Genomic DNA, 19915 nt, shown 5'->3' with positions numbered 1-19915 from the left:
TATCGATTTTTGTTTTTGAAGGAAAGAAAGATGTATACACAGTTAATGCTTGCAGTGCAGTAACAGTAAAGCGTTTCCGAGCGGTATTTGAACGCAGCACGATTCACGCCCCTCTTCATCATCACTGACACTCCCACAATGCAGCGGGGTAATGTATTAACATGGCGTCAATGGTTGCTGTTTTGACCAGGGCCGTGGGATTTGAAAAATAGGATGTAAAACAACACTATGGAGACAGCTAAACAATAATCTGAAATCAACCCTAGAGCCCGAAAGTAAGTTTGTATGCGCTCTTCTGTGTTGTTCCGGTCGAAGTCGTTATTTTCTGTTTTTAATGACTTGCTGCTGTATGCCAACTGGGTGCCAATGTTATTTATTCCCCGTTAGTTAGCTCAGACGGACGAACTGGGGGCACAGCAGCTAACGTTAGTTAGCCTACGAAGACCGCTAACAGGAAAGTCAAGTCAACGTGAATCATTCCCATAACACAGGTGACACCTTTTGGTTTTAATGGTGTGCATTTACTTTAGTCAACAATATATGCGAGCGGGATGTGCCCCCTCTTTTCATTTCTGATTTGTAAGTGGAGCTAAAACTGTCCCAGTGTTGTGTCTCAGTCTGTTTCCTCATCAGTTTCGTTTCCCCTGCACCAACAGTAACGTTACCTGAAACAAAAGTCAGCCCAACCAGTCACGTATGCGACGTGTAACTGCAACCTAACATTCGCCCCAGATTACTCACAAGGGCATACGGAATCACTCTTTATCAAATTGTCAATCTCATAACACAATAATGTATCAGTTGATTTACATGTTGTATCAGTAATCTAAATATACAATGTTTTAGCAACTGATGTTATGAAACTAATTTAGTTTAGGATACGATATAGGATTGTGTCACGTTAGAAATGCACTAGTAAGATTTAAATGGATAAAAGTTGCATACTTATTTTTGTGTGTGGATTGATCCAGGAAATCACCCCACTGCTTCTGTAAGTGAATTCACACCAAGATATATTTGAATGATTTGGCAGAGTTTTTTTTGGCACATGCACTTGATAATGTCTGAATGAAACTCTTCCATGTTTTGTACACAAGAAAAGGAATGAATTCCCCTAAAAATCAAGTCGCACAACTTAAATTTAAAAGACAAAAGGTAGAAAGCCTTTACTTATTGTGGCTTCACAATGGAAAACAACCCCAACACTTCATGTCATCTTTACCTTGTTTTAGTTATTTATTTTACCACACCATGTGAGTCAAAATAATTTCTTTTTTATTGCACAATAAACATATTACCTTTTAGTTGACCATAGTCAAACCTCATGTGACTGTTGAAGAATGTAGCCTGCTCTTTGGAGATTCTGTACATTTCTGTAGTTAAAGAAATGTACATACGCCTTGTAAGTTTACACATGTGTTGGATCAGTTAGCTTCACCTGAACTGGTAAAACAAGAGACACAGCAGGCTATCACAATGTAGAGTAATCTTGTAGTTCGACTGATTACTATGATTTCCTCTCTTCTTATTTCCTAGACTTTAGGTGGCCTGCCTACCTGCTCATCCTCAGCGTGGTGTTGACTCCACCAGTGACAAGAACAGCAGGACAGGGATGGATGAGTCCAAAAGTCCAGTCAAATCAGTCAAACAGTCTCAACCCAGAGGACCCAAAGCTTTGTCCAGTGAGAAGTCCAATAAAGAGGCTTCTGCACAGAAAGAGGGGACCAAGTCTGCAACCCGCAGCAAAGAAAACCTCACCGCTGCAAAGGATGAACATAATCTAGTCAGTCAGGGAAGCCGCGGGCCAGGCAAGACTTTCACAGACGTCCCCCAGGACAAGAGAAGAGGGCGGCCGTCCAGGCTCACTAGACTGACTGGAAGAACGAGTTCTGTGGAGAGGGGGACAGTAAAGGTGGCAAGCTCACAACAGAAGCTGGTGGCACAGGATCCCGACACCAGGGTGTCTATTTCTGCAGACAGCAGCCGCTCGGCAAACAGAGAGATCAGCTCTCCTGTAGTGCCTGGTACACCTGAGAAAGGCCTCACAGAGCTCCATTGTAGCTCCATTGTAGTTCAAGCAAAAGAAAAGTCCCATGGTGAGTTTGGACAATGTTTTTCCTGAGATGTCTCTCCACCAAATTGTATCTTTGTATGTAACGGCCTTGTCGTTGCTGCTTGTAGGGGTGAAGGCAACATCATTGATGCATCGGTCCATTAAAGAGGTGAGGCCCACCCTGGTGGATGGGCCACTGACAGAGCAACAGCTGGGCCTCCGGCAGGCAGAGGAGCGCCTCTACAGAGACTACATCCACCGGCTGTTGAAAGTAAGGCAACAATCCAGTCATGCCTGATGTACAGTAAATGTATGGTTCAGCTAATCTCAGCTGCTGCATTATGGGTTCAGCCAGTATACATCTGCAATGGATAGATTGATAAATAGCTGAACAGATCAACATGGTTATTTATCCTTCATCTGTTTCCTTGATCATAGACATGTATTCATCATAAAATCTAAATCAAACAACTGCTCAAAGTCCAAATACACTATGAAGTCTTCAAACATAATGACCCTGTTATTGTAAATTCATACTTTCTGTGTTTTTCAATTACAAAGAAGGAGTAATAATGAAAGCGAGGTAATTTAACTCTTATTATTCCCATAATTCATAAAAATGGGGGATGTTTAAACTTTCATTGAGCTCATTATATAAGCGTCGCCCAGAACTTAACTTACTTAATTACAGCTCAAATATTTTTGGACGGAAAATAACTGCACACAAAAGCGACAACTACTTATGTTGACTTTCAACACTTTCATACCATGCTGTATTTTTTAGAGCCAGAGTTCCTGCACAGCTGTTTTTGTGTTAAGACAAAAAAAAGGCTGACTCACTGGAGAAGTTTGACTTACTTTGATAAATAAAGATAATGATGAAAACCCAACCTGTCCATTCTTTCACTTTGTCCCATGGAATCATCACCAGCTTGTTTTTTTCCCTGTGCTTGTGATTTGTTTGTTTCTTATCTCCAACTAGTACGAGCAGGTGGGATTTGTGATTGTGGTCATGTGATCCCCAAATTTCCAGCTGGAAAAACTGCGAGAGAACATGCATGAACTGATTGCTTTTGCCTCTCTCCCTGTTTTCACAGCAGTCCCCCGAGTACCCAAACTATCAATACTTATGCAAGCTCTGTTCTGTGCACATTGAGAACATTCAAGGAGCCCACAAACACATCAAGGAGAAGAGACACAAGAAGAACATAATGGTACGGGAACTTTTAAGTTTGTATCTTCACTCATTCCAGGACCTGCTTGAGTAATGCAATTCTTCTGAATTGGCACAAATTAAGGGTTTAGAAGGAAGTCTTTAACATACTCTGGTTCTGGTGTTTCAGGAGAAACAGGAGGAGAATGAGCTGCGTGCCTTGCCGCCCGCCTCTGCTGCCCAGCTGAAGGCCGTGGACACTGCCGTCCTGGATACAGTGAGGCAGCACGGGATCTCAGAGGAGGACTTTGAGGTTCGGAAAGCCGTGGTCATCAGGATGGAAGAGATCATCAAGAGGCACCTCTCAGGTTGTATGCCGTGATCATATGTCCTATGAAAATTAGACTTTGCTGGTCCTCAGTGCCCAGTTTATTCTGTATTTACATAAGTCTTTATTAATCCTTCCAATATCTTTTCTTTGGGTTTTCCAGCTTGTGCTCTCCGTCTCTATGGTTCATGTCTTACCCGATTTGCCTTCAAGACGAGTGATATCAACATCGATGTCACCCACCCCCCCTCAGTAAGTAGGCTCTTGCTATATAAAAAAATATGATGTGTATTTTCAATAATGACATTATACATCAGCAGTGACATTTGGTCTAATAGTTGATGATTCTCTCATTACTTTCCTCCGTTCAGATGACACAACCTGAGGTCTTGATTCAAGTGCTGGAAATCCTTAAGAAAAGCCGTAAGTCTTGCTCAGTGCATGTTGACTTTTTACACGAGTTGAGACATGATGATTTGTTATTCGGGCCTAAAAATACAATCTCAGATTTGTTCACATTACATCGGATAAACGATTATTTCCTAAAATCAAACTAGGCCGACGAAAGACAAAGGAATCATTAACTTCCTCCAATCATCACTTTAAAAAAACAAACAAATAAAAGATGCCTCTTGGAAAAAATGTTTCCCTGAAGAAAAAAAGCTGTTATTGTGCATGCCCTGTGGCACGTTACCAACTCCTTTAGGGAACCAACTCCTCCCTTTTTATTAGCGCTAGTGCCATGTTGAACAGTGTCTGAAGAGAACTCGGATGCTAACTATGAACTACAGGAGCTCAGGGAAGTGATGGCACTTCTGTACCATAATTACTAAGTAGTATAACCCCACTGTTTTTGTTCGTCTGGAATTCTTGGCTTTGTCTTGTTGGTTCATATGTCTGTTGAACGTTGTCAAGAAGCACATTGTTTTGAAATTCCTTATCTGCTTTGGTCTTACAATAATATGTTTGTCCTCATGACCTCATTCAGGTGGTTCCAGTTTTATGTAAAAGTCCTGCAATGAATTTGAGTTTGTGCAAAGTAGTTCAACACTTTTTATTTTTTCCTGTCTCTCTTCTATAGCTGAATTTTCCGAGGTTGAGTCAGATTTTCATGCCAAAGTTCCTGCCATTTTGTGTCGGGATGTTACCAAGTAAGTGTATCATCAAATGCATTGATGCAGGTTTTTATTACCTATTTATATATATATATATAGTAGAAATGTATTTTAAGGTTTATTTGTATCGCATTTTTCATATAATAAATGGGAAATATAAGGGAAAAAAGACATATGAACATAAAAACAGGGAAAATAAAACCCATTGTATAATAATATTAAAATCTAACTATTTGCAGCATGCATATATACATCAATAAACACTGCAGCACCATCAGAAGGTCTCTATTCTCTTTTTCAGTGTTTTCTGTGTCAGGCACCCTCTCACCACTTTTAAGTTCACTTTGTATATTTCTGTCAGTTTACTGTCGTTGAGGTTTAAATAATTCGTCATACATGTCTAGAAATAGAGTTCATGGTTACTTTCGTGATAGTTTAGAGTATGTAGTTCTCATATGTTTTATATTTGTTTTTGTCTTAACATTGATGATTAGAGGAAAGAAGTCTTTCTATCATTGCAACATGGTACCTTTTTAGATTGTGTCATTTCACTTAGTTGTGTTAGATGATCTCATTTCAGTGTACTTATGTAACTGCGTATTGTTACAGTAGATATCGACTCCCACTTACCTTTGAGACTTGCAGTTCCAACACTAATTCATAGTCTGGCACCACTTTGGTGCCTTCTGAAAATATTTTCGAAAAAGGAAGAGCAATACATCACAGTAAAGCTTTCAGTGTTGCGTACTTGTGTCTTTCATATATTCCCGGTTAAAAACATAATCTATATCTTATCCCCTCAGCCGTTGCAGCAGTTAGACTGAGGTTCTGTTCAATGTCGATTTTAAGAATTTCATCCAACTTTTCATGGTGGTCTTCCCTCACTTCTGTCCCTGTGCAGCGGCCTGATGTGTAAAGTGAGTGCAGGTAACGACGTTGCTTGTCTCACCACCAATCACCTGGCAGCCCTGTCTAAACTGGAACCCAGATTAATCCCCCTGGTGCTGGCCTTCCGCTACTGGGCAAGGGTAAGGCTGTGACCGACTCTCTTCGGCTGAAAGAAGAAGCGATAAATAGCTTCCGATGGGTTTCAGTGTGTTCAGTCATTTTTATGTGTGTGCATTTTCCTACACGTTTCAGCAAAAACTGATATTCCCTTTGAAGTACAAACACATGTGTCAGCAGGTTGGAAATTAAAAAGAATAGTTTGCTTAACGCAATTCTTATAAATCCTGTTTTTGGTTTTTACTAATTAGTATGTTAATTAGATGACGCACACAAATAGTATACTGTTCGTGGATTTTAAAGCAGACAGAACACAAACGCTTTGTGATGGCAATGCTTTAGTATTTATTTTTATTTTATTTTATAAAACAATCTATATTACCTATATGTCCTAATGCCAATTGTAGAAAATGGAATAAGGCTAAAATGCAGACTAAAGCATTTTTTCCCCCTTTATGTTCATCTCCACAGCTGTGCCATGTTGACTGCCAGGCTGAGGGGGGCATCCCCTCGTACTCCTTAGCCCTCATGGTCATCTTTTTCCTGCAGCAGAAGAAGGAGCCTATCCTCCCCGTCTACCTGGGCCGCTGGGTATGTAAAGTGTTGGGTTTTTTCAGGTCTTAGTCCACCTTTCCACTCAGGGAAGGCATTTGTACTTATTTGTAAGTGCCATCCTGCCTACCCCCCCCCCCCTTTTTATTTGTTTTAAATGGAGCATAAACTAAAAACACCCCTATTGTCCACCCATTCACTGGAATTCATACCATGATCCGCATTCTTAGTCTGCGTCATGTACATGACAGGTCTCAGGCCTGTGTTGGGAAACCTGCGTTGAACACTAGATTTAGATGTGAAGGTGTGTCCGTGTCTGCTGGATTTGCTTCTTTCACTGCTTAACCTTGCCATCAGACAGCCATTTCTGACAGAAAACTGAATCTGTTATATTGCATTTTGATGCTAAACATACACAATTGAATGTTCAGATTGGAATACATCAGGAACACCAGTGGGAAGCTACAGAATGATATGGAAACCTAAACAAGTACAAATAGATAATGGACACACACTTAAACAAAGGTTTTCTGAAGTTGAACGTTAAAGAGAATAAAACCAGGCTTCTCGCCATGTTTGATAGTTTCAAGCCCTCATGCCAACAACATTCCATCACTGCTTGGTGTGGTATGTGCCTGTGAACCTGTAACTACACCCGACTCCTTTCTCCATGCACTTTTAATGTAGGTGAAGTTGTGCCAGAAACACTCTGCTACCCCATCAAACAGTCACATCAACAGGTCCAAAATAAATATGTCATAAATGTATACTGTAATAGTTATAACATAACAATCCAATCTAAAACGTATCCTGAATCTCTCAAGTGACCTCAAGTGACCCAAATGTTTGCTTTCCTGTTCTGTGAGCTCAGACAGCAACAGTAGGCTTTCCTTCACTTTTGTAGTTGTAGTTCACTTCTTCGTGCTCGACATGTGCTTTTCTGCTTGCACAGCAGAGGACATAATGCAGTGATGGAGAGCATTTATTCACTTAGAGCTGAACTTTCTAGATCTGGAGGGCTTTTTGCGCTTTCCTCAAAAAAATGCATGGTGGGCTGGGTGGATGAAAATGCGAGGCTTCCGTGTATCCTACTTGTTAAGATGCAGCGCGTGCAATCGCAAAGTCGTTGGTAGGGGAATTTTGTTACATGACTTCCTCCTCTGTCTCCTCAAACAGTCTGTCCTCCATCTGTCTCAATAATCTCCGTCAATAAAGGCTAAAGTGGTGAAAGAAATAGAAATAATTATTTTAAAAGTAGGGACATTTGAACCACTTCTCACTGAGATAGAAATGCGAACATCAGAGGGCGACTATCACTTTCCTGCTTTCTTGGTAAGGTTACAAAAAGCACAGACAGTCTTTTGTAGTCTTGTTCCTCCTGTAGATGTTTTCTTTACACTGTAAGTCTGCACACAACAATAAGAATTCAGATTTCTAACCTTGATGCCTTCAGACATTACACACCATAAATATTTGTTGATAATTAAAATATTGGCAAATATTCCTTTTGTAAAGAATAAAACGATGTTTGCGTATTTCTTAACACTTGGTAACATCATATTCTTTGGGCATTGTACAGTTTGGATATGAAATCTTTTAACTTGTCGAGTTAAATGCTGATATCGGCAGCAACACGAGCTGTGAGATGACCACTAGGAGTGTAGTATAGCAAGGCCCCAAGCCTTCACCAGTAGCATCACGATATAGCATGAAAACCTGCCTGCCAAGGAGATGCAGAGTTTAAACTTCTTTTCTTTTTTTTTTTTTTTTTCTTTTTTTTTTAAGTCACCTCTTTGTTTTAATGTTAATTGTCTTCTCTGTTTGACTTAATTCTCCTCTTTCAGATCGAAGACTTTGATGTGAAACATGTGGACGAGTATCATCTAACTGGAATCTCGCTGGACGTGTTCGTCCGGTGGGAGCGCAGACCTCCAAGCTCCACGGACAACCGAAACGATGCCAGAGGAGAAGGCAGACCCAAACCAGAGCAGAAAAAAGCTGCTGATACTTATTACTCAGAAGGCTTGGTGAGTCTCACTGCAGCACACAATCATGTCATTAGAGAGAAATTTAGACTGACTTTGATTCGGATTGCAAATCATGCTTTTGGGGAGCAAAAGTGGAAAAATGGCGGGCAGTGTTGATATTCTTGCTGTGTCACCCTGCTTTTTACGATGCCTCTTTTACTGTCCCTTAAAGACTCGCCTAACTTTGGACCTGGGTAAAGGTGTGTCGTTGGGCCAGTTGTGGTTGGAGCTCTTACGTTTCTACACACTGGAGTTTGCTCTTGAAGAATACATCATCAGCATCCGCCTAAAGGAGCTCCTCTCTAGAGAAGCGAAGAACTGGCCTCGCCGCAGGCTCGCCATTGAAGGTGAGAGACTACTTCATTGTGAAAAAAAAAATTAATGGTTTGACTGGTCTGGAGAAATATCAGAAATTCACTCTGTATTATTCTTTTTACATTTTAGATCCTTTTGCCTTGAAGAGGAATGTCGCACGAAGCTTGAACAGCCAAATGGTGTTTGAGTACATCCAGGAGCGTTTACGTACGGCTTACAAATACTTTGCTTGCCCTCAGAGAAGGAGCACTGGGGGGCGCCAGAGAGCCAAGAAGGCACACAAGGAAGGTGCAAAATTGAAAGAGCTTGAGAAAGAAGAAGAGGATGATGGAATAGGCCTAGGCTCTCAGGGGGGCCAGCAAGGATTTAAGGAGGATGAGGAGCCTGACAGTGATGATGAAGATGCATCAGATCCGTCCAGAAAAAGTAATGAGAAGACTTTAGATGCAAGCCTCATGGACATGGCTCTCCATGAGGGGAACAAACCGACCTTCTGCCCCAACGGCCTGCCGGACAGTGACGAGGAAGAGGAAGAGGTGGAGGGAAGCAGTATTTCAGATAAGGACGGGCCTGTTACGTCAGAGGATCTTCACTATGTGTTTGATAAGATGATTTTCACGAGTGGGAAGGTAATTATCACCATTCACCATTTGTATCCATCATAAAATCAAGTATTTGAGTATAAATTATATTTTTTCTTTGACAATGGTAAAATATTGTCACCCATTGTACTGCCAAAAATCCTAAATTGTGTATTTAATACTATTTAATATAGCTTCTGAACTGTAAAAGAAGAAGAAAAAGACATACATTGTAGATTTCAACCTTTTATAGCTGCAGTTTAGGAGAAGCATCATCCTGTCAGCATTGATGGGTTCAGGTCACTTAGGTGAGATGTTTACATTTAGGGAGGGTCTTTATTGTATTATTGACACATGATGACATCGTCCTTTAAGACATCCAACATGGGGAAATTGCCCACAATGTTTTGTCACAATGCTGTTCTATACGTGCACGCCATTATCTTGCACTCAGTTTGTTCTGTTTGAGTCCGTCATGCGTAACCAATCATTACATTTATCGTCTTTGAAATTTGTCGTTCCAGCCCCCAACTGTTGTGTGTAGCATGTGCAAGCGAGATGGTCACCTGAAGGACGAGTGTCCTGAAGACTTCAAGAAGATCGAGCTGAAGCCTCTGCCTCCTATGAACGACCGCTTCAGAGATATCCTCGATGGGCTCTGCAAATTGTGCTTCTGTATGTAGTCAACGGTGCACTTTCTTTCACTTGACTCTTTTCTGAAAGGTAGCAATGAACATACAAGTAATTTGACGCCGGTTTTACCCTGCTCTCAATGTACCTACACAGAAAGAAGACATGCAGCTAAAACAAGGACGACAAAACAAAACCATTGGACCAGAGAACGTGTCTTATTTTGTGTATACTTTAAACCAGTGATTCTCAACTGGTGGGTCGCGACCCAAAAGTGGGACCCACTGAAAAGAGGTTTTCAGTGGGTCGCGGGCCACTGCCTGGCCAAAAAAAAATAAATCCTGTGCTTTTATTTTGAAGGTGATTTTTTACGCAGAGTGCCGTCTATTCACACTCCTTAACAATATTTGGCGTTAATGCCTTGTAATGCTAATATCAGCAGAGGATAAACTGAACACTATACCTCTGTCAAATGACACTATAAATAGAAGAATTGAAGACATGTCGGATGACATCAAACAACAGACCACAGCTCGAATTTAGGCAAGTGGTCATTTTGCATTACAAATGGACAAATCTACAGACATAAACAAACAAAGCAGTGTTACTCGTTTACGTGAAACATGTGGGATGGGGACTGACGGGAACAATTTCTCTGCACAAGAGAGCTCCCTACTAGATTTTCAGCTCAGGTTCAAACTGCACCATATCTTTTCATTAAATACATTTGAGAAGTTGAACATTTTCCTCGATTTGGGTCGCGGCTTGTCATTAAGGGGTGATGGTGGGTCCCGCAGCCAGGCCAGTTGAGAACCACTGCTTTAAACCCATTTAAAAGTAAACTGCATTACGTTTACTTCCCAACTATAACCTAAACTAGTAAGTTTACTCTTATCCACTGCAAGTAAGCCTGCCCAGTATCACTTAATCAGTGTTAGATAATCAGTATTAAAGGGTTGTAGTGCTGCAAATTATTATCATTTTCATTTTTGATTAATTAGCAGATTATTGATTAGTTTAAATGATTAATGATGTCCAATTTTGTCAGACCAAAACCCCAAAATATCTATTTCTCTGTAATTGAGACCGCCGAAAAAATTGCGATTCATTTTATTTTGATTGACTAATGAGATTCGAGTAAGCATTGCAGCTCTGTCTGATTGAATTTCTGTTCTGTTTTTTAGATGACTTGTCACCTACACATGCTGAGCAGCAGAAGAGGGAGCAGATCCTCTGCAGCCTGGAGAGGTTCATAAGGAAGGAGTACAATGGTGAGCATTAAGCATGAACTACTATAGACAACAAGTATTGAACCACAGCCTTTATGTACACTCCTTCACTGTAGAGAGAACCAGGCCTTTTTTCTAATGTAATTTTATCTGCAAGCCCTCCATTTATTTTCCCATTTTTGTTGTGTTCATTTGTTGTTGTTGATGCTCTGTACATTTCAAGTTAAAAGGCCTTCCAGCTGTACACAAGACATAATGTCTTCCCTGGAACGCCTTTATTGTGAAACGTCTCGGCGAATTGTTGAGTTTCAATAACAACAGCTTAAACCACAAGAGTTTAGTTAAGAATAATCAATCAGAGTGAATGAATTAGTGTTTCTGTTAAAGAGACTTTCAACAGACTGGCTATGATTGGAGAAACAGTTGTTTGTTGTTTGTTTTGGGCATTTCCGATAATGATACAGAATGTCTATTTTACATTTGGATGGAAATGAGAAACTCTTCCTGTGTCTGAATCCACAGATAAAGCTCAGCTCTGCTTGTTTGGCTCCTCCAAGAATGGCTTTGGCTTCCGCGACAGTGACCTCGACATCTGCATGACTCTGGAGGGCCACGAGACTGCAGAGGTAGGCGGACAAAACATTTAATGTAGCTCACGCTTCCTCATTGAGAGAAGAGATGTGACCCTTATAGTCCTCCACTGTTACATTTGTGTTTTGATCTGTCTGAACAGAGGCTGAACTGCAAAGAGATCATTGAAGGCCTCGCAAAAGTGCTGAAGAAGCATACAGGTGAATTAACGCGCACTAATTATCTCTTTAGATCTATTTCTATGTGCCAAGGACTGAATCTGACTGGTTGTGATCTCCCATTTTTCCCAACATCATAGGTTTGAGGAACATCTTGCCTATCACAACAGCTAAAGTGCCTATTGTGAAGTTTGAACACAGACAGAGTGGTTTGGAGGGCGATATTAGCCTTTACAATACTCTGGTGAGTGAAGCAGAACCTTTGTTCACTGTTATATAAAGTCTTTTCTTTATTGGAAGTGCTGTATGAATTCATTTTGATGGGTTATCTGTGTAGGCTCAACACAACACCAGAATGCTGGCTACGTATGCAGCCCTGGATCCACGTGTGCAATTCCTGGGATACACAATGAAGGTCTTTGCAAAGGTATGTGAAAGCTGTCTGACTGGTACAGTAACCCTTAACTGGTTGCTTTTGGACAGTTTGCGCTGTAGTTTTCTGTTCTAGTTCTAACTTCAAAACGTGTCTGTCAACATTGTATTGACATGAAATGTCAGTTGTTTAGACAGTTCAGCCCATTGTAACAGCGAGCCCTCGTGAATGGCAATTATAGACTGCAGTATCACAAGCTGTAATATAACTTCTGGCAATGACTGTTTCAAAGGGCGATGTACCAAACATAAAACAGCCAATCCAATTTCAACTTAGTTTCATTCTTGTATGCGTACATGGAAAAATACATTTTCAGAATGAGTAGAGTGCAGTTTAAAGTGAGAGGAAACAATCACGCAACCCAACGGACCTTATTGGCTCCATGTTATATAATGTCATTTACATGTACATTTTTACTCCAATTCACACTTTTTGACATAATAATAATCATTTCATTGTCAAATATGTCATCTATATTCCATATGACCTCTTCTGCTCACTCTAAGCCGTAACTATATTGTTATAACACAATAACCTCAACTCCAGGCCGACTGAACAGCTTTGTCTCACTTCCATGTGTCCGTTCGCTCGTGTCTTGTTTTGTTGATTGCTTCAGTCAACAGTTACAGCTCCACCGTTTATCAATTATTTTGTAACATATCATGTTTGAGATGTCGGAACTAATTTGTCTGTTAAAAGGCATTTCAATTTAATGACTAATCTCCACTTAGTGACACTTACTTACTGGTACCCGCACTAACGAGGCTAAGTTTGAACTGCAAGAGTAACTGAGCGCCCAGGACACCGTGACATCACTGTTTGGTGTGGTTGCAGGTGCCAGAAAGCTGCAGCTGTCCTTTTTTTCTGATAAAATAAGTGATGTGCTCATATCTCATGTACTATACGCCTAATAGCATGTTTCTGAGGAGCACCTGCAGCCACTGAAGTGTTGCTGTGTTTTCTCTTGTCCCAGCGCTGCGACATTGGTGACGCGTCCAGAGGAAGCCTCTCATCTTACGCTTACATCTTGATGGTGCTTTACTTCCTGCAGCAGAAGCAGCCCCCAGTCATTCCGGTCTTACAGGAGGTACCGGCCCCTCATTAATGACTCAGAAGAAATGAACTCAAACTGAAACATAAAGGGCTTGCCTTGTCCTTCACTAAAACATGATGAATAGCTCTGTATGATGTCTTCTTAGATCTTTGATGGGAACACTGTCCCCCAGCGGATGGTAGATGGCTGGAATGCTTTCTTTTGTGATGACCTTGAGGATCTGGTGAGTTAAATAAAACGGACTTTGAAAAGGATGATCTTTAATTTGAGATGGTACTGCATTAAATGCCATTGTCTGAATGTAGTCCAAATCTGCCGTTTCTCCTGTCACAAATCTTCTGCTGTCTCAGCATTAAATACAAATAGATATTAAGTGTGTTTCTTCTGTCCGCACAGCGTCGGCATCTCTCAGAGCTGCAGCCGAACACGGAGTCGGTGGGAGAGCTGTGGTTGGGTCTCCTTCGCTTTTACACTGAAGAATTTGACTTCAAAGAGCACGTCATCAGCATCCGCCAAAGGAAACGCCTCACCACCTTTGAGAAGCAGTGGACCAGTAAATGCATCGCTATTGAAGGTGCGCACACTATGAACTATTATGTTGGGGCATTTTTTTGACTTGATGAGACACATGGCAGCGTAGAGACAGACTGTAAACTGGGGGAGACAGAGGCGTGTGATATGCAATAAATGCCTGAATCGACCATTGGTTGTTGCGGTTATCTGGCATCCGCTGCAACAATTTGGCTACCAAGGCACTCCAGGATCTTCTCTTCCACTCACTCATCTGTTCTTCTCCTCAGATCCCTTTGATTTGAATCATAATCTTGGTGCTGGAGTTTCTCGCAAAAGTAAGTGCCTTAGTCTATCATATGTTTTCTTGTCATGGATGTCTTTTTTTCCTTTTACTAGAGACATCTGATCTCTAAACTGTTCTGATCTCTGGCAGTCTAGCCTCTAGCAGTTTATGACTATTTGAATGAAGAAGCAGGTGTTCATGTCAGCTTCTGCTTCAATTTACTGACGGTGTGAAAATGTTCCTTGTTGGCTTCCTCTAGTGACAAACTTCATCATGAAGGCCTTTATAAACGGGAGAAAGTTGTTTGGGACTCCGTTCTGCCCCGTAATGGGGACCGAAGTGGTACGTCAACTCTCCAACCAACCAAATTGAACAAACAACCAATTTGAATGCGGTCAGCTCTGTGTCCTGAGGAAACTGTCTAAACCAGCTGCTGTTTCCGTTGTGTTCTGCTGCAGGACTACTTCTTTGACTCAAAGGTGTTGACAGACGGCGAGTTGGCGCCCAATGACAGGTGCTGCAGGATCTGCGGGAAGATTGGACATTACATGAAGGACTGTCCAAAGAGACGCAGGTTGTCCCCTCTTTGTGATATTTAAAATGTATTACATTTATTTTTTCAAAGCATCACTGTCCACAGTCCTGCTTTTTTTTTATACGTTAAAACAGTGATTTTTTTCTTTTTTCTTTTTTCGATCTCCAGAAACACGAGTCATGTTTAGATGGATGATCTACGAGTCGGTTCATTAAGTGTCAATACACATTAAACAGCCAGTTTCTCTTTATTTATCTGCATGTTTTGTATACTGCGTCATTGGAGCTTTCCAATTATGGTTTCAGGTCTGAGAGTTGTTTGTTTCTAACTCTCTCTCTCTCTCCTTAACAAATGAGTGTTGTCATTTCCAGCATACAGCAGCTGTGAATTTAAACACAATTAGTGACAGTGAAATCAACTCAAGTTTAATTTTCTTTCTCCTTTTTTAAATTGTGATAAGGCTGCTATACTTAGCTGTAATAGAACATGTACATTTGATTAAGTTCATACGTTTTTCCACAGTAAAAATCAGCTCAAATTAGCTTTTCCCATCAAAGTGGGAACAAAGAACAGGTGACAGCGAAAAGTAAATCCGAGAGACAAACACGTGATTGAGAAGGAAAAACTTCAGAGACGAGCAACAGCAAGAGATAGACTATTTCCTGACTGTCCAACTAAGTTCAGCCAACGTAGTGAGGTTAGACTGTTCAATAGGTGGTGTTTGTAAAGGTGCACTGTATTTTATGACTGTCTTACAACGAGCTGAAGCTATCAATATGTAACTGTTTCAACCTTATTGTGTATATATATGAATTTTGTTGAAATGTGTATCATTTCAATTAACATCTTAACCTTTTTTGTTGGAAGAGTTTTGTAGGATTGGTAGGAGAGGGTGTACAGAGGTCTATTTGATATTTATGAGAGCCTGTACCATTGTTATTGTTATTATTCTTGTGTGTATGTCTGCACACTCATTTACATGTGTTTGTACTGAATGTGTCAGATTTATTCTTCCCTTCTTGATGTGCCCTGAACTTTGTCCTCTGCCAGGATGAAGAAGAAGGAAAACGACAAAGACGACGACGTAAAAGAGGAGGAGCGGGAGCCGAAGGACAGGCGTTGTTTCCAGTGTGGGGACATGGGTCACGTGAGGAGGGACTGTCCTGAGTACCGCCACCTCAAACAGATGACCGCCGGAGCACCAGGTATCCACAATATCCACACCAAACCTCAAGACGACCTCGCAAAGTGTTTCTCTAAATGTTAGAAGCGCTTTGTTAACAAAGGTTAACCGTCGTGACACACAGCTGATATTCAGACCATTAGGGGGGGGAAATAACACTGCTCATTCTTATTCTTCCCCAGTTCCTCACATGGTACGAACTGTAGTGAGCTCCCAGTCCATCCCCATTCCCCAGACAGCTGCAGACTGTCCTGGACGGACCAGACAGCCCTCTGAATGTGTGAGTACAATAGTGAGACGTTACACTGGGGTCAGTTCACCCACATTATAAATAAATATACAAATAATGTCTCACTCCTGTAGGGATTTCTGCCTCCATCCAAATACAAAAAAAGTGACTGGAATTTGTTGGGCCCATAGAAGTGAAAGATGATATTTTGTTGTCGTAGTCTCTGTAAAGAAATTGATGATAAAAGATCTTTCAGTCCACAGACCTTCATCATCTTACTCGATGAAGGCCTCACAGCTGAAATGTGATTGAGAGATTGTGTAGAATTTTTTTTTTTTGGTTTTAAAATGCTATGCACATGTCAAAACACTTGGGTGTGTAAGAAGTTTGTCAAAATTAATAGTCCCTATAAAACTGGTTGACAATGACATCTTGAAACGTGGGCAATTCAAATTTAAAGCTAATTTGGATGAACTTGACCTTTTTAAACCTCTATTGATACTGTAAAGCTGTTAATGAAACAACATTTGGAAATCTAATAATATTTAATTATTTAATATTTGAATATAAAAATAAAAGGTATGACTTTCCGCAGTCTTTTAAAAACTTTTCTTTCTTCTTGTCAATAGTCCGATAGTCGGCAGACTCCGCCCTACTCCCCGCAGCCTACAGCTGTTCCTCAGAGTTCCTCAAAGTCCTCCAGTTCCCCTCAGCCCTCCCACATTAAGACCGGTCCCGCTGGTCCCCCGAAGCAGCCTGTTCACCCCCAGGTCCCCCTGTCTCTCTTCAGCTTCCCTACCTCCCATCCAGGCCAGTACCACCCAGGGGCGCTCAGCGCACTGGGGCTTCTTCCCTCTCACCCGCACCAGTCCCAGGGGCTGCCTCATCGCCCAGTCCACATCCCCTCCACCTCCTGGCCCATACACGGACCAGTCCTCACCACGTCCTCTCCCAACGGCCCCTCCCCGCCCGGTCTGAAATTTGCCCTGCGTTCGGCGTCGGGGAACGGGAGTCCCACAGGCTCAGGGGGCAACCCCAGCCCCATGAACCTCAACGACCCCAGCATCATTTTCGCCCAGCCGGCAGGGAGACAGCTGGGCCTCGGGCCGGTACGGGAAGGACGCTGGCACAACCACTTGGCACAACCTGGGTCACTCATGGGCAATGGCACTGTGGTCAAGTCAGGTATTCACTGGGTGAACTTTGGTGGCACCTTCTGTCTTTTTGTCTTCCTGTTTCTGTATCTGTAAATACAGATTGAGTTGTCATATGTGTCATCCTAATTATACAATTACATATCTGATTTTGCCCCCAGTCTATAATATTAATTGCAACAGTAGTTATTTGCCTTTTTCCAGAGAAAATCAAGGAATAATTTAAAAACCATACATCTGTGATCCCCTGAAGTACAAGGTGACATCACGCTCACTCCGATCGGGGCCATGCCCCCTTATCCAGACATGCAGACGTCGCATTTCAGAACTTTGGACAGTTGTGATTCATTTTTCAAATTTATTTAAGTATTGTGTACCATCTCCTGCAGTCACCCAGAAGTAGAACTGTATTTGACTGTTTTCTATCTACTATGTCAACAGTAGTTACACACGTTACTCTTGTTTACAGATGTAAGACAGATGGGAGGGTAGGTCACAGTAACGCACGAGTGAGCATTCATCATTTTAGACAGTGAAGGGTTAAATGCTGTAAGATGCAGTTCTTTAGGCTGTTGGTAACGGTTCATAACATCACTGGTGAAGGAACAGTGTTCACTGAGGTTATTACTGGGATATTACATTATTAGTTTTGATTGAACCGTGTCTTTTTTTTCTGAGTTATTGAGTGTGTTCGGATTTTCTCTCCACAGAGTCGAGCCACCCAGCCCAGTTTGTAGGCGTAAGCCAAGGCTCTCGGTTATGGGAGCACAATAAAACACCACAGTACGCCCTGCCTCCATCCTGGCCCTACCGGATGCCCCAGAACTTCATCCAGCAGGGCAACGGAGGCTACCAGCCTGGAAAACCCTTCATGGCCCAAGGTCAGACATGACAGATATTTATTTTACTGCCGCTGACAGGAATAGATTAACGCAAGTTCTCCATTTGTACTGACTTGGATTATGTTCTTTCACCAGGGTCTGTGGTGCATCCGAATCCCAACTTCCCCCTGGTCCCCCACGTCCGACATCAAGTAAATTTGAATTTCATTCAACAGAAGAAGTGAACTTGCATCTCCTTTTAATTCAGTTCATGGTCAGTAACCTAGCAAAGCAAAATTGTGTACTCTTTTGCATCATTCGATCACAAGAATTTTTAAAATGAATTTTTTGTCATTTTTGTACAGTTTTTATGTTTTATTATCAGTCTCATTACATTGATTTGTGATACAAATGTAAGATATTGTAATACCCCCATTTTTGAGGGGGTCCAAAAAAGTGTTTTTATTTTATGTGTAAAGTAAGGAGGAAAAATATAAACCTTTATTTTTATTAGCTGTGTTCATACTTTGCTCGCCACAAGATGAAGGCTTTGAATAGACGTTTGTTTTAAAAACAATCTAACATGTCATCCTTAAGTATGTAGTGCCAAAAGCGGGGATAGCAAGAAAAAATCCTAAATACAAAAAAACCCCAAAAAATAAAGAAAAAAAAGCAAACAACTTCATTGTGTCGTTTGGGTTAATCTCTTCAATGTGAATGATCCTGTGCGGGTTTAAATTTAAACACAATAACCAAACCAGGTCTTTAAAGGTTCAGGAAGAATCAGGAAGGTTCTATTTGTAGAACCTTTCCTTATTTGTATGACGCCGTTTAAACATTAAGTCCAGCAATTTCCATTCCGATGAACAGGAACCATCTCGCAGTGGGACAAAACGTCCATATCTAGGAGCTGTTAACTTCGGATGGATGTTGCGAGGTAGTTTTTCTAGCTACGAAGGAAGATGATGTCCTAGCATTGATTGGTCGATTGTCAGTGAGTTCAACAGCACATCCATTTGAATCGGAGATGTGAACGGTGATTCAGAGGTCTGGAATCAGGCTACTATTATCACGTTTACCTATTGAATGTACTCGATTGCTCTCCAGATTGGGGACTTTCACCGAATGTGTCCTACGGTTGTCAATTATTGCTCGCCAAATGGCGCAATGCTCTGCAGCTTGGCGGGTGTGTGTTGCGATTAACATTTCACCCTTAACTAACATGGCCTCTTAATGTACGCACAGTCAGACATGGTACGAAACGACTGAAATCAGGTTATTCATGATTATAAAGGTGTGAATTTAATTCAGACTCTTGTGTGCCAAATGATTACAAGGGTAATAATCCTATATGTTGTATCGGTCGACAAATCTTCCACTCATACACAATCATTTCTACCACAACATGTAATGCATTGTAGTGCTTTGAGGTGTCGCAGCGCTGTGGCCAGATGAGTCTGGTTCCTTCACAAGGGTCGAGGTAATATCATGATTTAAAACTTGCTCTGAAAATAGAGAACAATCACTCTAGCAGCTGCACAAGGCCGTTAACTACAAGATGTTAACCGCAACTTTACCACCATCTGTAATCACGTGACCAAAGTTACATATTTTTTTAATGTCTTAGGCGAACTATCTTCTGAGGAGGACCTTGAGATGTGGTTTAAAGTTCCTGGCATGTAAGTTTGTTGACATGCATAAGCCCACAATCAAGCGCTTGTTTAGCACATATGCATATTAACATGCATACAGTGCATATAGCTCGTAATAGCTTTTAACATGGCGACGGCTGAGGCAACGACTCGCAGCTAACGGTGCTAATAGTGTAAACAGTGGCAAAAGTGTGCCACTGTTTGCCACAGAGCAGCTGTGTTGACACGCTTACATGCACTGGTCAACAAAGAAAGGAGAAGCAGAAACAGGTGAGTGATCTCGGTTGGATTGAGAGTCCCACTGAAGGTGAGATCAAGAGC

At 41.4% G+C, this 19915-nt stretch overlaps 1 protein-coding gene across 2 annotated transcripts; it reads left to right on the top strand.

Moving 5' to 3' along the window:
* Positions 1-155: 155 nt before the first annotated feature.
* On the top strand, positions 156-18581 carry tut4 (terminal uridylyl transferase 4). 2 transcript variants are annotated; one of them, XM_079266761.1, is made up of 30 exons: positions 156-275; positions 1537-2096; positions 2182-2324; positions 3151-3267; positions 3397-3574; positions 3698-3786; positions 3906-3957; positions 4616-4685; positions 5551-5677; positions 6126-6245; positions 8051-8233; positions 8406-8580; positions 8678-9177; positions 9654-9804; positions 10944-11030; positions 11511-11614; positions 11722-11779; positions 11878-11981; positions 12075-12164; positions 13144-13257; positions 13370-13447; positions 13621-13798; positions 14025-14072; positions 14280-14362; positions 14479-14594; positions 15606-15760; positions 15921-16018; positions 16597-17152; positions 17832-18002; positions 18099-18581. In XM_079266761.1, the coding sequence occupies exons 2-30, from the start codon at positions 1613-1615 to the stop codon at positions 18185-18187; spliced, it is 4518 nt and encodes a 1505-aa protein (XP_079122887.1). In that variant the 5' UTR covers positions 156-275; positions 1537-1612; the 3' UTR covers positions 18188-18581. The 2 variants fall into 2 exon arrangements, with proteins under 2 accessions (XP_079122887.1, XP_079122886.1); XM_079266760.1 differs by having other exon boundaries at positions 257-491.
* Positions 18582-19915: the final 1334 nt, after the last annotated feature.

Source organism: Melanostigma gelatinosum, assembly GCF_949748355.1.
Source record: "Melanostigma gelatinosum genome assembly, chromosome: 4".
Classification (NCBI taxonomy): Eukaryota; Metazoa; Chordata; class Actinopteri; order Perciformes; family Zoarcidae; genus Melanostigma; species Melanostigma gelatinosum.
The sequence above is the reverse complement of the archived record's forward strand: the minus strand, read 5'-3'. Positions and strand labels throughout refer to the sequence as shown.

Bases quoted from the DNA above. Each gene is read 5' to 3' on its own strand.
- tut4 (XM_079266761.1), top strand. From the start codon at position 1,613: ATGGATGAGTCCAAAAGTCCAGTCAAATCAGTCAAACAGTCTCAACCC. The intron at 2,325-3,150 runs GTAAGGCAACAA...CTGTTTTCACAG, and splicing joins ACATCCACCGGCTGTTGAAA to CAGTCCCCCGAGTACCCAAA. The intron at 14,363-14,478 runs GTACGTCAACTC...GTTCTGCTGCAG, and splicing joins CCGTAATGGGGACCGAAGTG to GACTACTTCTTTGACTCAAA.